At 50.9% G+C, this 13,237-nt stretch overlaps 1 protein-coding gene across 1 annotated transcript; it reads right to left on the reverse strand.

Moving 5' to 3' along the window:
- Positions 1-19: 19 nt before the first annotated feature.
- Positions 20-7,777, reverse strand: ICAM3 (intercellular adhesion molecule 3). The gene is given in 8 exon segments (XM_043586494.1): positions 20-301; positions 387-506; positions 509-634; positions 749-1,003; positions 1,352-1,639; positions 1,978-2,283; positions 6,581-6,847; positions 7,422-7,777. Coding segments are annotated over 8 exon segments (1,638 nt in total). The 5' UTR covers positions 7,504-7,777; the 3' UTR covers positions 20-107.
- Between the last annotated feature and the right edge of the window lie 5,460 nt (positions 7,778-13,237).

The following is a 13,237-nucleotide window of genomic DNA, read 5'->3' on the forward strand; positions in this document are numbered from 1 at the left end:
GTGGAATCAAGCAACAGACTCCGGATTTTCAGGGCTTTATTGGTGTGGAACCCGGGATACAGCCAAACCCTTATCGTCGTTGGTCCAGCATCCCCCAGGTTCGAAGCTCAGGACGGCCCCTCCCCCACAGCCTCCTCAGGCTGCCTAGACGTCAGGGGCAACCAAGTGCTCCCCTGGTTCACTTGGTAAATGTCACTCCTCTTCTGCAACCCGAAGACGTACACTAAGGCCGCAGTGGTAGTCACAAACCCCAGGGTCACTAACACCACCATGACGATGGTGACAGCATGGGCATTCCGACCTATGCAGAGAAGCAAGGAGTATAAACACACGCACTCTCCCCGCGTGGGTTGCCCATCTGCATCCGCAACCCCGTTTTGGCTCACCCTGAACGTTCATCACCACGGTCACAGTGTATGTGCCTCGAGAGCTGACCGCCTGGCAGGAGTAGGTACCACTATAGTTTAACATGACGGTAAATGGAATCCCGACGGGCACCTCATTCTGGAGCCTTCCTGAAAACAGTGCAACTCGGGGTCCGGATTGCCCCGGGCCTGGCACCGCAGGACATTGGTGGTTCTGTCTTTCCACGTCAAGCGCTGGGGACATTTGGCTTGGTCAATCTTGGGACCGTCTATGAAACGGTCAAATGATTAGACATACTGGAGTCACAGCGTGGCAAGGAAGAGTAATGTCTTCCCACCAAACAAGGGGAGCAAGGGTTTAAAGGTCAGAGTGACCTACTCACACAGAACACGCAACTGGACGCTCCTGTTCCTGTGTAAGATCTCCCTGTCCACCTCGAGCGTGGCATTGCAGGAGAAGTTGCGCCTGTCATCCCTCTCGGTGGCGATTAGCTGAAGCTGGGCAGGCTGGCCAGGGGCCGCAGCCGGAACTCCGTCCAGCGTGACCTGGACTCGGGCTCCGGCCGCGCAAGTCACAGTCACTTTGGTCCCCTCAGAGGCGCTGGACTCACTCAGGTTTAGGATGGGCCCCCAGAAGCCTAAAAGCGGGGCCTTGCCCTGGAGTTTACTGACCACCCACCTCACATCGGATCCCCGCCCTCCATAACACGTGTTTCGTCTCAAGGTATCAGGCCATGCCTTTCTGCTACTCTGCGGGTCCCCACCGCCTACTCGCCCCCCCCCCCCCGCCGCCCCCTTCCAACTTGGGACACTTGGGCTATACCCTTAGTTACTTAGACCCCGCCCACACTACAACCCCTCCCACTCTGGAGGCTCAGGCCCCACCTCTCCAGTCTAGTCTTCGTCATCTGCGCGGCGCCACTCGGCTACCGAGGCCGCGCCCCTTGTCCCGCCTGTCGAGCCGTCTTGGCTCCGCCCCCTCTTACGGTAGATGGTCAAGTTCTCCCGGGCCTCCCGGCTGTCGCTCCCCAATGTCAGGTTGCAGACAATCTCCCGAGCGCCCTCCTGCTCCGCGCTCGCTGTGACTGTAGCTGTGGCCGTGATCGTATCCCCATGGCTCTCGACAGCAGGATTCAGCATCTGGTTCCCCAGCGCCAGTTGGACCTGGGCCTCGGAGGCCGGGAACAGCCGGTCCAAGGTGCAGTTCACGGACCACGTCGTTCCCACCTCCAAGAGCCGGGGGACAACGAGGTGTGGGGGGGTCACGGGCAGGGCTGCGGAGAAGGGCAGGCGTGAGCAGGAGGAGGTCTCCCAGAACCGTGAAAGGGTCTCCCCTTACCCCATGACTCGTTGAGTGCCCCCAACCACGGTCCTTTCCCAGAATACCTTGCGGCCTGGGTCACCCCCTACCCAGAATACACCCACAGAGCCTGCTCGTAGGCTACCGCGGCCGCGAGTCTCCCAACGGAAGCTGTGCACGGTCCAGTAGCCAAGGGCATGCCTTCCCAGAAGCCGTTGAGGTCCAGTCCACTCCGTTTTCCAAACCCTCCCGGCCAGGGCGCTTCTACTCTGGCTTAGCTCATAACCCACCGTCCGCAGTCCCTTCCCTCACCGAAAGTTCGGAGCTGCCTGGGGGCCGAGCTGTTCTGGAACAGACCCAGCCCTCGGGACCGCAAGTCCAGTTCCGTGCGGCACGAGAAATTGGCGAGGTGGTCGTCTCTGCCCGCCAGCACCGTGACCGTGGCCTCGGCGGGCTCCCCGACGGCCGGCTGCCGGCTCAGCTCCTCCTCCCCGCGGAGCAGCACCACCGCGAGGTTGGTCCGGGGCGCCCCGCCGGCCACCTGGCAGCGCAGGGTGAGGTTTTCGCCCACGGGCTGCCAGCGGGGCAGGGGGGCCAACTCCACGCGCTCCGGGAACCCTGGGGTAGGGTTGGGGGTGGGGGAGAATTGCACTTAGCAGCCAGCCCTGCAACTCCCACCCCAGAGAGCAGAGAGGGGGCTGAGGGTGCCCCAGTGCAGAATTGAAATTTTGAATAAACCTGGAGAGCTTACTTAGTATGTGCCTGCAGAAGTGTTTGCTATTGTCATTTAGCATCATGATTATTATTTCCTGTTTCATGGGACACCTTGCCAGGCACTGAAATAAAGTCATATTTTCTGTTCCGGGGAAATTCACAGTTAAGGGAAGAAAAAAAAAAAAAAGAAGAAGAAGGAAGGAAGGGGACCAACTTATGACCACATACAACATTATTAGTACTCATAAAAGTTCCTGTTTATTTAGAGTTTTCCTTAGACTTTCCAATTTAAAAAAAATTTGTTTATTTATTTTGACAGAGAACAGAGCACATGAGCGGGGGAGGGGCAGAGAGAGAGAGGGAGAGAGAGAGAGAACCCTCAAGCAGGCTTTGCGTGCAGTCAGCACAGAGCGTGCTGTGGGGCTTGAACTCACAGACTGTGAGAGAGATCATGACCTGAGCCAAAGTCAAGAGCCAACACTTAACTGACTGAGCCGCCCAGCTGCCCCTTCTATTCCAAATGTCATCCACCTTCATTTACAGGCAACCAAGTGAAATCTTCTCTATTATTCTTCTCCTTTACAGATGGAGAAACTGAGGCCCGGAGAGGCGAAGGTGAGATGACCTATCCAAGGACACATAGCCACAAAGGGGCCCGGCTGGGTTTAGAAGGTGAGACTCCCAACTCCAGACCCGTGTATTCACCTGCCTCCTTTTTTTTTTTATATATATAATGTTTATTAATTTTTGAAGTGGGGGGCAGATGGAGAGTCCAAAGCTGACAGCAGACAGCCCAGTGCAGGGTTCGAACTCACGAACTGAACCATGAGATCATGACCTGAGCTGAAGTCCAGACGCTTAACCGACTGAGCCAGGTGCCCAGTCACCTGCCTCCTTGATGTCACATCTAGGGAGTCCCATGGCTACTCCCAGCTTCTGGCCTGGACTCTGGCCTTGGCCTCTCCCAGAGCCTGGCCCCCAATCCATCCGAGGCTCTCCAGGCTCTTACCAGAGCAGCCTCTCAGGATGCTCTGACACAGTCACGAGGGACTCAACACCCCCAGGCTGGGTCCTCTCCCCGCCGCAACAGCAGTGTCCCTCTGAGGCACACGTACCAAACCCTGGGCCTCCTTCGGGAAACATCTCATACCCTCAACGATTTGAGCCCGGATCTCAGCTATCACAGAGGCCCGTGCACTGGCTGCCATGAAAAATATTTCACATCTTACTACAGGGAAGTATAGCTTTTCAAAAGCTCCATGACACCATTTCACTTTTATGAAAGACCTGCGTTAGTTAGTATTAACGGAAAGAAATCTGAAGAGTATTTCCGCTTTTAAGAAAAATGGCTGGGAATGCAAGCTGGTGCAGCCACTCTGGAAAACAGTCTGGAGGCTGCTCAAAAAACTAAAAATAGAACTACCCTACGACCCAGAAATTGCACTACTAGGCATTTATCCACGGGATAAAGGCATGCTGTTTCGAAGGGACACATGCACCCCATGTTTATAGCAGCACTATCAACAATAGCCACAGTATGGAAAGAGCCCGAATGGCCATCGATGGATGAATGGATAAAGAAGATGTGACACACACACACACACACACACACACACACACACACATACACACAATGGAGTATTACTTGGCAATCAAAAAGAATAAAATCTTGCCATTTGCAACTACGTGGATGGAACTAGAGGGTATTACGCTAAGTGAAATTAGTCAGTCGGGGAAAGACAAATATCATATGACTTCACTCCTATAAGGACTTTAAGAGACAAGACAAAACAGATGAACATAAGGGAAAGGAAACAAAAATAATATAAAAACAGGGAGGGGGACAAAACAGAAGAGACTCATAAATATGGAGAACAAACTGAGGGTTACTGGAGGGGTTGTGGGAGGGTGGGTGGGCTAAATGGGTAAGGGGCGCTGAGGAATCTACTCCTGAAGTCATTGTTGCACTCTATGCTAACTAACTTGGATGTAAATTTTAAAAAATAAAAAATAAAATTTAAAAAAATGGCAAAAAACGAAAATAGCATGCAGCTATACAGAGAGCAGTTATACAGAGAGCAGGCACCCTGCACGGGGAGGGTGGTGCCACCAGGCTCCCTTCTCGGGATTACACTCAGCATCTCAGCCGCAAGTCCCCAGGTCTCTGACCTGTGTCTGTGAGCATCAGTCCTTTATCTCCATTTATTTTGCGCATCCGTTAGCAGGATGTGTCCTAAGGTCTCAGGAAAGACTAGGAGGGGCGCCTGGGCGGCTCAGTCAGTTAAGCGTCGGAGTCTTGATTTTGGCTCAGGTCATGATCTCATGATTTGTTGAGTTCAAGCCCCGCACTTACAGCATGGAGCCTGCTTGAGATCCTCTCTCTCCCTCTCTGTCTCTCTCTGCCCCTCCTCCGGGAGCATGTGCTCTCTCTCAAAATAAAGTAATAAGCTAAAAAAAAAAAAAGCCTAGGAGAGGTTATTTTTGGGGTCTGGGAATGCTCACCATTTTTTCAATGTAAATTAATTGATTTTTCACTTTCTATCATTTTGACTTATAAAAAGTTTCATAGGAATGCTTTACTTTCGGACAGTAGGAGAAACCTTTATTTACGATTTTAGAATATTTAACAAAGAGGCCCCCATCGGGGCACCACTGGTCAGAGATGATGATAGGCCAGCAAATGCCAGGAATGCTCGGGAACTCGGGGTTGGGGTGCGGTGGGCTAGCCGCAATATGGAGCATACGCCAATTTCTACCGTGAAAACACTGCCTCAATGGCTGCTTTTAAGCTACCCAGTGCGACACAGGGTTGGGAAAAGGTGAGGACAGTCGGCTCCGGTGAGACAGGACCTACAGGCTCCCGCAGAGCCCTGGACAGAGGCATCTGGAGCACACACAAATGTACGCCCTGTACAGAAATGCGGACACAAAGATATGAATGCAGCGACATGTACTGACACAGACAGACATCCACGGCCACTCACACACGGACACACACATTGACATAGAAAACACGCTTACACAGAGATACACACAGGTGTGGATACTGACGTACACAGACATGTACATTCACATTCACACTCAGATGCACACACACAGACACGCGTGTGCATTCACACAGACACACAGAGATGATGACACACATACAGACGCTCACAGACACGCACACAGGTACACAAAACGGATACTGGCCCACAGCAGGAGCCTACACATGGTCACACGCACACACTACACTTATCTAGGAAGGCTTCACAAAACGGTAGGTTCCACGAGTGTCCGCACTCTATTTTCTCGTCTACTGTATTCTTTTAAGTGCAGAGGGATTCTGGCAGGAACCATAAGAAACAGGGGACACCCGGGTGGCTCAGTCGATTAAGCATCCGATTTCAGCTCAGGTCATGATCTCATGTGATTCATGAGTTTGAGCCCCGTATTGGGCTCTGTGCTGACAGCTCAGAGCCTGGAGCCTGCTTCATGTGTCCTCCCTCTCTCTGCCCCCTCCCCACTGTTCACGCTCTCTACCTCAAAATAAATAAATAAACATAAAAAAAAAAAAAAGAGAGAGAGAGAAAGAAACTGGTAACAGTGGGGTCTGGGAAGGAAGACTCATTGGTTAGGAACAAGGGCTTGAGGGCCAGACTACCCACTTCTCCAGGCTATGAACCCTGACAAGCAACTTTACCCCGTTGAGGCTTAAATTCCTCATCTGTGAAATGGGGCTCCTAAGTGTACCTCCCCCGCCTGGGAGACTTCTTAAAGACTGAATGAACCCCTAGTGTCCACATTTAAAACAGTGACCACTCGCAGCCAGCACAAGGCAATGGAGGTTTAACACACACCTTTTTATACTTTTGGATTTTGGAACCATATGCATGAATGATTAACTGCTGTGAAAATAAAAGTAATACATAAAAGACATGAGGTATCATTTAAGAATCCTTGTTGGGACGCAAGTTGATTTCACAGCTGCTGCCCTGGCATATGGTTGAGATGTATCTCTCTGTCTCTGTGTCTGTCTGTCTGTCTGTCTCTCTCTCTCACACACACACACACACACACACACACACATTCAGGTCCAAGCTCTGGGTCAGAGCCCTCGTTCCTTTCTGGAGACTCAGGGTTCCCTGCTCCCCCGCACCACTGGCCATGTACCCCCACTACTGCCCAAGGCCAGTGCCACCTCCAAGCCACAATCACTCACGGTATACTGTGATGTCAGAGGAGGCTGTCATCTGGAAGCCATCGCAGAAGCCGGAGCAGAGGACCTGGCTGTCACTGGTCACACTGCTGAGCTGGAAGGCTGCCCAGCCCAGACCATTGCCCACTGGCTTCTTGGGTAGGGATGTCTCCAGGGTGATGAGTTTGGGATTGGGACAATCCGTGCTGCAGTTCACCAAGAAGGACCCTCCTGCAGGCACCACGGGGTTCTGGGGCTCCACCCTCAGTGGGAACTTCTGCCCCTGGGCATCTGTGGGAACAGAGGGACACCGCTGTTTGTTCCAGTGCCTCAATCTACCCTTCTGCAGGCCCCACCTTTTCACATCACCTCCCTGCTTTCATGGTACTTCAGTCCGGTGGGGAAGACGGATGATTGATCAGGAACTGGGGAAGCCTCCGAGGAAGGCTAGGGGAGACCCTGATCCAGACTGTAGGAGGAAGCATGTCAGGGAAAGCTTCCTGGAGGAGGGGACAAATCGGGCCAGTTCGGAAGGGAAAGTAAGAATTGGTTATCTGAGTGAAAGGGAAGTGATCCTGGCAGAGGGAAAAGGAGAGACAGAGGTCCAGGGAGGGACTGTGTGTGTGTGTGTGTGTGTGTGTGTGTGCACGCGCGTTGGGGTAGGAGACAAGTCACAGGCAGGGGAGCCCTGAAGGCTGAGCTAAGGAAGCCATAACTTTCTGTTGAGGCCAGTGATGAGCCCCCTGTCAGGTGGGAGTTTAAGGAAGTGTTGCGGCAGCCAGGATGTGGGAAGCTTTGCTCTCTCCATTCCCCCACCCTCCCCTGATCCCCCAACTCCAGCCCTCCCCAGGCTGACTTGCCTCACCTGGGGGCAGCAGACAGCAGACCAGGAGCAGGGAGATAAGTGTGGTCCTGCAGGCCCCCCGCAGCAGCCCCGAGGGTGACATCGTGCCCAGCCTGCAGGAGGAAGTTGCCTTAATGAGGTGCAAGGCAGTGGGGAGCAGGCGGGGCACCTGGGGGGGACGGAAGCACAGCCACAGTGGTTACAATTACAGAAGTCCAGGGGCTGCTCTTTGCCCCGACCTGGGGAAGGGCAGAGGGGATGTTCTGTGGCCCAGAGGGTCCAGAGTGGGGGACCTAGCGACGACGTGGAGGGTGCTGCTGGGTCGTGGAAGGGGCAGACCTGACTTAACACCGCTGGCCTCTAAATGCACTGACAGGAAATGCTAACGCAGTCGGCTTCCTTTGTTCTCAGCACAAGGAAGACACCTCCTTCCTGATGAACTTGGGTGAAGGGGGGTGTCCTGTTCCCAGAGAGGAAGTTAACACGGGATCTCCTGACAGACATTGTCCTTGAGGTGATAAGGTGGGATTTCAAGCTGACAGTGGGGGGGACTTCTAGGCAGGGTCTAAAAGCGCAGTGGGAGATCTCAACATTCCTTGTGGGGGTGAATAAGAGATTTGGGGGTGACAGTTGAGGGACCCCTGAGATGAGGGAAGATGTGAAAATGAACAGAGCCTACATGTATCGGGCCCTTGTGACTGGCTGTGTGTTGACTGAGTGGCTACTGGGGGGCCCTTTACCCCTGAAGATCTTCGAGGACCCCCCTTCCCCGTGGGTCATGCTGAGGCCGGGTGTTTGGGGTACAGCCGAGTCTGGAGCCTCCATCTGTTGAGGATGCTACTTGTAACTGGTCCTAACCCCTGTCCTCCGCCCCCCTGCCCACCCCTCCAGGCAGCCGGTTTCTCCACCCCCAGAGAAGGGACTGGGGGTCAGGTGGACCCTAAGACTTCCATCTACTCCGTCTCCCCAGCTTCTGACCTTCCCCTCGCGCCTCCGATCGGAGCTCCAGAGAGGGACGTGGCCTGGGTCCTTGATGGCACCCAGCTCCCATGCCCTCTCCCCATCCTGAGGCCACGCCCCCTCCCCTCTCAGCTGAAGCACCTTCCCCCTCCAGTCGGGTCTCCCCCCCAGTCCATTTCCCACAAAGTCCCGCGAGATCCCCTAAAACCCAAATCAAAAGTATTTGTAAATAATACTGGTATCCCCCACTTTTCTAAAGTTCCGTTACGCCACTTCACGTTTACGAAAGACCTGCGTTAGTACCTGTTTTTGTGGAACCGAAAGAAATCCGAAAACGATTTGCCCTTTTATGAGAAAAGATGAAAAGCGAAAAAATAGTACTCGGCATTGGTTTTGCAGTGGACGTCGCAGAGGCAGGGAGAGGCACACCGCCAAGCCCCGTCCCGGGGATTACACGCAGCATCTCAGCCCCCAGCCCCCAGGGCTCTGACCTGTGTCTATGGGCATCCGTACTTTATCTTGATTTACTTTGTGCATCCGTTAGTAGGATGTGCCCTGAGGTCTCAGAAAAAACAAAGAGAGGTTATTCTTTGGGCCTGGGAACGCTAACAATTTTTTATCTGTATAAATTAACGAGAAGTACTTCCTCTCTTTAAGCCATTTGGGCTCACAAAAGGTTTCATGGGAACGCTTTACTTTTGTATGGCGTGAGAAACCTGTGTATGCGAAAAGGGATGATACCCAGATTACAGAAATTCCTGGAAGTTATAGAGGAAATGAACAGGGGATCTCCAGACACTCTCCTTGAGGTGACAAGGTGGGATTTCAATGCAACATTTAAAGAGGACAATGCAGACAGTACTAGGCAGGGTCTAAAGACCTTCACCTGAGAGGTCAGTATTCTTGGGGGGGGGGGGGGAATAAAAGAGAATAACTCAACAACAACAAAAAAGCAATTAAAAATGGGCAGAGCACTTGAATAGACATTTCTTTTAAATTTTTTTTTTTTTTTTAAATTTTAGAGATACGGTGCTTGGATGGCTCGGTTGAGCATCTGACTCTTGGTTTCGGCTCAGGTCATGATCTCACAGTTCATGGGTTCGAGCCCCATATCAGGCTCCACTCTGACGGAGCCTGCTTGAGATTCTCTCTCTCTCTGTCTCTGTCTCTGTCTCTCTCTCAAAATAAATAAATAAACCTTAAAAAAACAAGTTGGAGAGAGAGAGAGAGAGAGCACAAGTGGGGGAGAGAGGCAGAGGGAGAGAGAGGACCTTAAGTAGGCTGCAAGCCCAGCATGGAACCTGATGCAGGGCTGGATCCCACGACCCTGGGGTCATGACCTGAGTCGGAATCAAGAGTCAGATGCTCAACTGCCTGAGCCGCCCAGGCGCCCCTAGGCATTTCTTCAAAGAGGCGATATAAATGGTCCCTAAACATATAAAAAGATGCCCAAGCTCCCTAGCCATTAGGGAAATGCAAATCAAAACCAGAATGAAAGTGAGGCGCCAGGGTGTCTCGGTTGGTCGGTTAAGTGTCTGATTTCGGCTCAGGTCATGATCTCACTATTCATGAGTTCGAGCCCCGCGTCGGGCTCTGTGCTAGCAGCTCAGAGCCAGGAGCCTGCTTCGGATTCTGTGTCTCCCTCTCTCTCTGCCCCTCCCCTGCTCATGCTCTCTCTCTCTCTCTCTCTCTCTCTCTCTCTCTCTCTCTGTTTCTCCCTCTCTCTCAACTAAATAAACATGTGAAAAAAACGTAGCATTATAAAACAAACAAACATAGAATTATACAATGCTGCAATTCCACTCCTAAGTATGTATCCAAAAGGGACTCAAACAGATATGTGGACACCAAGGTTCACAGCAGCATTATTCACAAAAGACAGAAGCCACCTAAGTGTCCACGAGCAAAAAGGGGTGAACAAAACATGATGTATAAATACGGTGAAATATTATTCAGCCCTAAAAGGAAAAGAAAAACCCATCTGACACGTTACAACACGGATGAGCCTTGAAAACATTAGGCCCAGTGAACCAAGCCAGGCACAAAAGGACACATAGTGCACTTAGATATGAGGTCCCTAGACTAGGCAACTAGTGGAGAAAGTAGGATGCGGTGGCCGCCAGGGGCCGAGGGGGAGCGGGATGTGGCATCGGTGTTTAATGGGGACAGTTTGGGAAGATGCAAAAGTGCTGTACATTGTGCTGGTGATGACACATCTACTTATTTTGATTTGTGTCTGAATCATGAGATGGGTTGATGGATGGGAGGAATGGATAGATACAGTGTGGCCAAGTAATAGTTAGCAATCTAAGTAATTGTGGATCCTAGGGGTAATCACTGTATTATTCTTCTGACTTCTAGATGTGTGCGATTTTTCAGAAAAAAAAAAAAAAGTTGGAAAATAAAGACTGGATCCTTGATGGATCTGAGTGGCTGCTTAAGTCACAAAAGGAGGGACAAGCTGACTTGGAGTTCCTCCTGTCAAGAGGGCACAATGCCCCCCGTGGAAGTCTTGCCAGGAAATGGAAATTGAGAGGCGCCTGGATGGCTCCGATGGGTAAGCATCCGACTTTGGCTCAGGGTATGATCTCACGGTTTGTGAGTTCAAGCCCCACATGGGGCTCTGTGCTGGCGGCTCGGAGCCTGGAGCCTGCTTCGGATTCTGTGTCTCCCTCTCTCTCTGCCCCTCCCTGGCTCGTGCTCTGTCTCTGTCTCTCTCAAAAATAAATACTAATAATAACTTTTTTTGAAAAATAAAAAAGAAAGAAAGAAAGAAAGAAAGAAAGAAAAGAAAGAAAAGAAAGAAAGAAATGGAAATTGAGCCTGGGCATTAGTTGGTCAAAGGGAGAACAGAGGAACATACTAAACTACACCACAAGGGTGACATCAGACTTCTATAAAGCCTACAGGACAAACAATCCAGTTTTTTTAAGTTTTTAATGTTTTTTTAAATTATTATTTACTTTTGAGAGAGAGAGAGAGCAAGAGTGGGAGGGGCATGGAGAGAGACACACACAGAATCTGAAGCAGGTTCCAGGCCCTGAGCTGTCAGCACAGCGCCCAAAGCAGAGCTCGAATCCACAAACCCTGAGATCATGACCTAAGCCGAAGTCAGACACTTAACCAACTGAGCCACACAGGCGCCCCTCAAATATGTTGCAAGGGGCAAAAAAAGGAACCCAGAACTTAAAGGAAGCTGCCCTCAAACCAGTGCAGTATGTGGGCCTTGTTTGCACTTTTATTTGAACCAGTAAATATTTAAGAAACAATTAGGGGGGCACCTGGGTGGCTCAGTCGGTTAAGTGTCCAACTTTGGCTCGGGTCATGATCTCACAGTTCATGAGTTCAAGCCCCACGGCAGGCTCTGTGCTGACAGTTCAGAGCCTGGAGCCTGCTTCAGATTCTGTGTCTCCCTCTCTCTCTGCCCCTTCTTGGCTTGCACTCTGTCTCTCTCTCTCAAAAATGAATACACGTTAAAAAAAATTATAATCTAAATACTCACAGGCTACACAATGATATTGAAGAATTATTGTTAAACTTTTTAGGTGTGATAATGATTGCAGTTATTGTTTGTGGTTCGATCTTTTCAAGATACGTATGGAAGTTTTTACAGGGAAAATGATGTCTGGGATTTGCTGCAAAATTCTCCAGTGGCAGGGAAACGGATGGGGGTAGAGCTCAAACATGTTCGGCAGTGGATACTGGAAACTGCTGATGCTGGCGGTTAAGTTCAGGTTTGTTTGTTACCTTATTCTTCCCTATTTTGCATGTGCTTTAAACTGTCCATAATACAACTTAAAAAATTTTTTTTAAATATTTTTATTTGAGACAGAGAGAGACAGAACATGAGTGGGGGGTGGGGGCAGAGAGAGAGGGAGACACAGAATCTGAAGCAGGTTCCAGGCTCCAAGCTGTCAGCACAGAGCCCGACGCGGGGCTGGAACCCACAAACCGTGCGATCGTGACTTGAGTCGAAGTCGGACACTGACTGAGCCGCCCAGGCACCCAACTTTTTTTTTTTTTTTAAATAAGTAGCCACACAAGAATAAGCAAGATAATTTTGGAAAGAGACTGCCCTATCAAATATCAAAATATATTCTAGTGGCAACGTCTTTTACCAGGTGGCCCACTACCAGGCTCGATCCTACAAGCAGCTATTCCCATTGAGAATTTGTGCTACAGATACCCTTGAACCTGGGCAAGGAGGCGATGTAGCAGGTGGCTACTACTACTGCAAGGATTAGAAGTGGCCAATGACCCCCAGAAGGGAACAAATGCTAACATTTCAATGATGAGCCACAACACAGCCATAAACTAGAACAAGGAAATCCTGTAGGCCTGGGTATGTGGAACCATCCCGAAGACCTCTAGCAGGTAGGGGAAAAAAGAGTTCTGCATAGTAGTAGCATTTTTTTTGGAGGGGTTGCCTGGGTGACTCAGTCGGTAAAGCATCCAACTTTGGCTCAGGCCATGATCTCATGGTTCGTGGGTTCGAGCCCCGCGTCGGGCTCTGTGCTGACAGCTCGGAGCCCGGAGCCTGCTTCGGATTCTGTGTCTCCCTCTCTCTCTGCCCCTCCCCCACTCATGCGCGCGCGCGCGCGCGCGCTCTCTCTCTCTTTCAAAAATAAATAAACATTTAAAAAAGAAGAAGAAGAAGAAGAAGTGAATCGATAGGGGCACCTGGGTGGCTCAGTAAGCATCTGATTTCAGCCCAGGTCATGATCTCACGGTTCATGAGTTTGAGTCCTGCATCAGGCTCTGTGCTGACAGCTCAGAGCCTGGAGCCTGCTTTGGATTCTGTGTCTCCCTCTCTCTCAAAAATAAATAAACATTAAAAAAATTTTTTTAAAAAGAAAGAAACATTAAAAAAAATGTTT

This window comes from Prionailurus bengalensis, chromosome A2 (assembly GCF_016509475.1).
Source record: "Prionailurus bengalensis isolate Pbe53 chromosome A2, Fcat_Pben_1.1_paternal_pri, whole genome shotgun sequence".
Taxonomy (NCBI): Eukaryota; Metazoa; Chordata; class Mammalia; order Carnivora; family Felidae; genus Prionailurus; species Prionailurus bengalensis.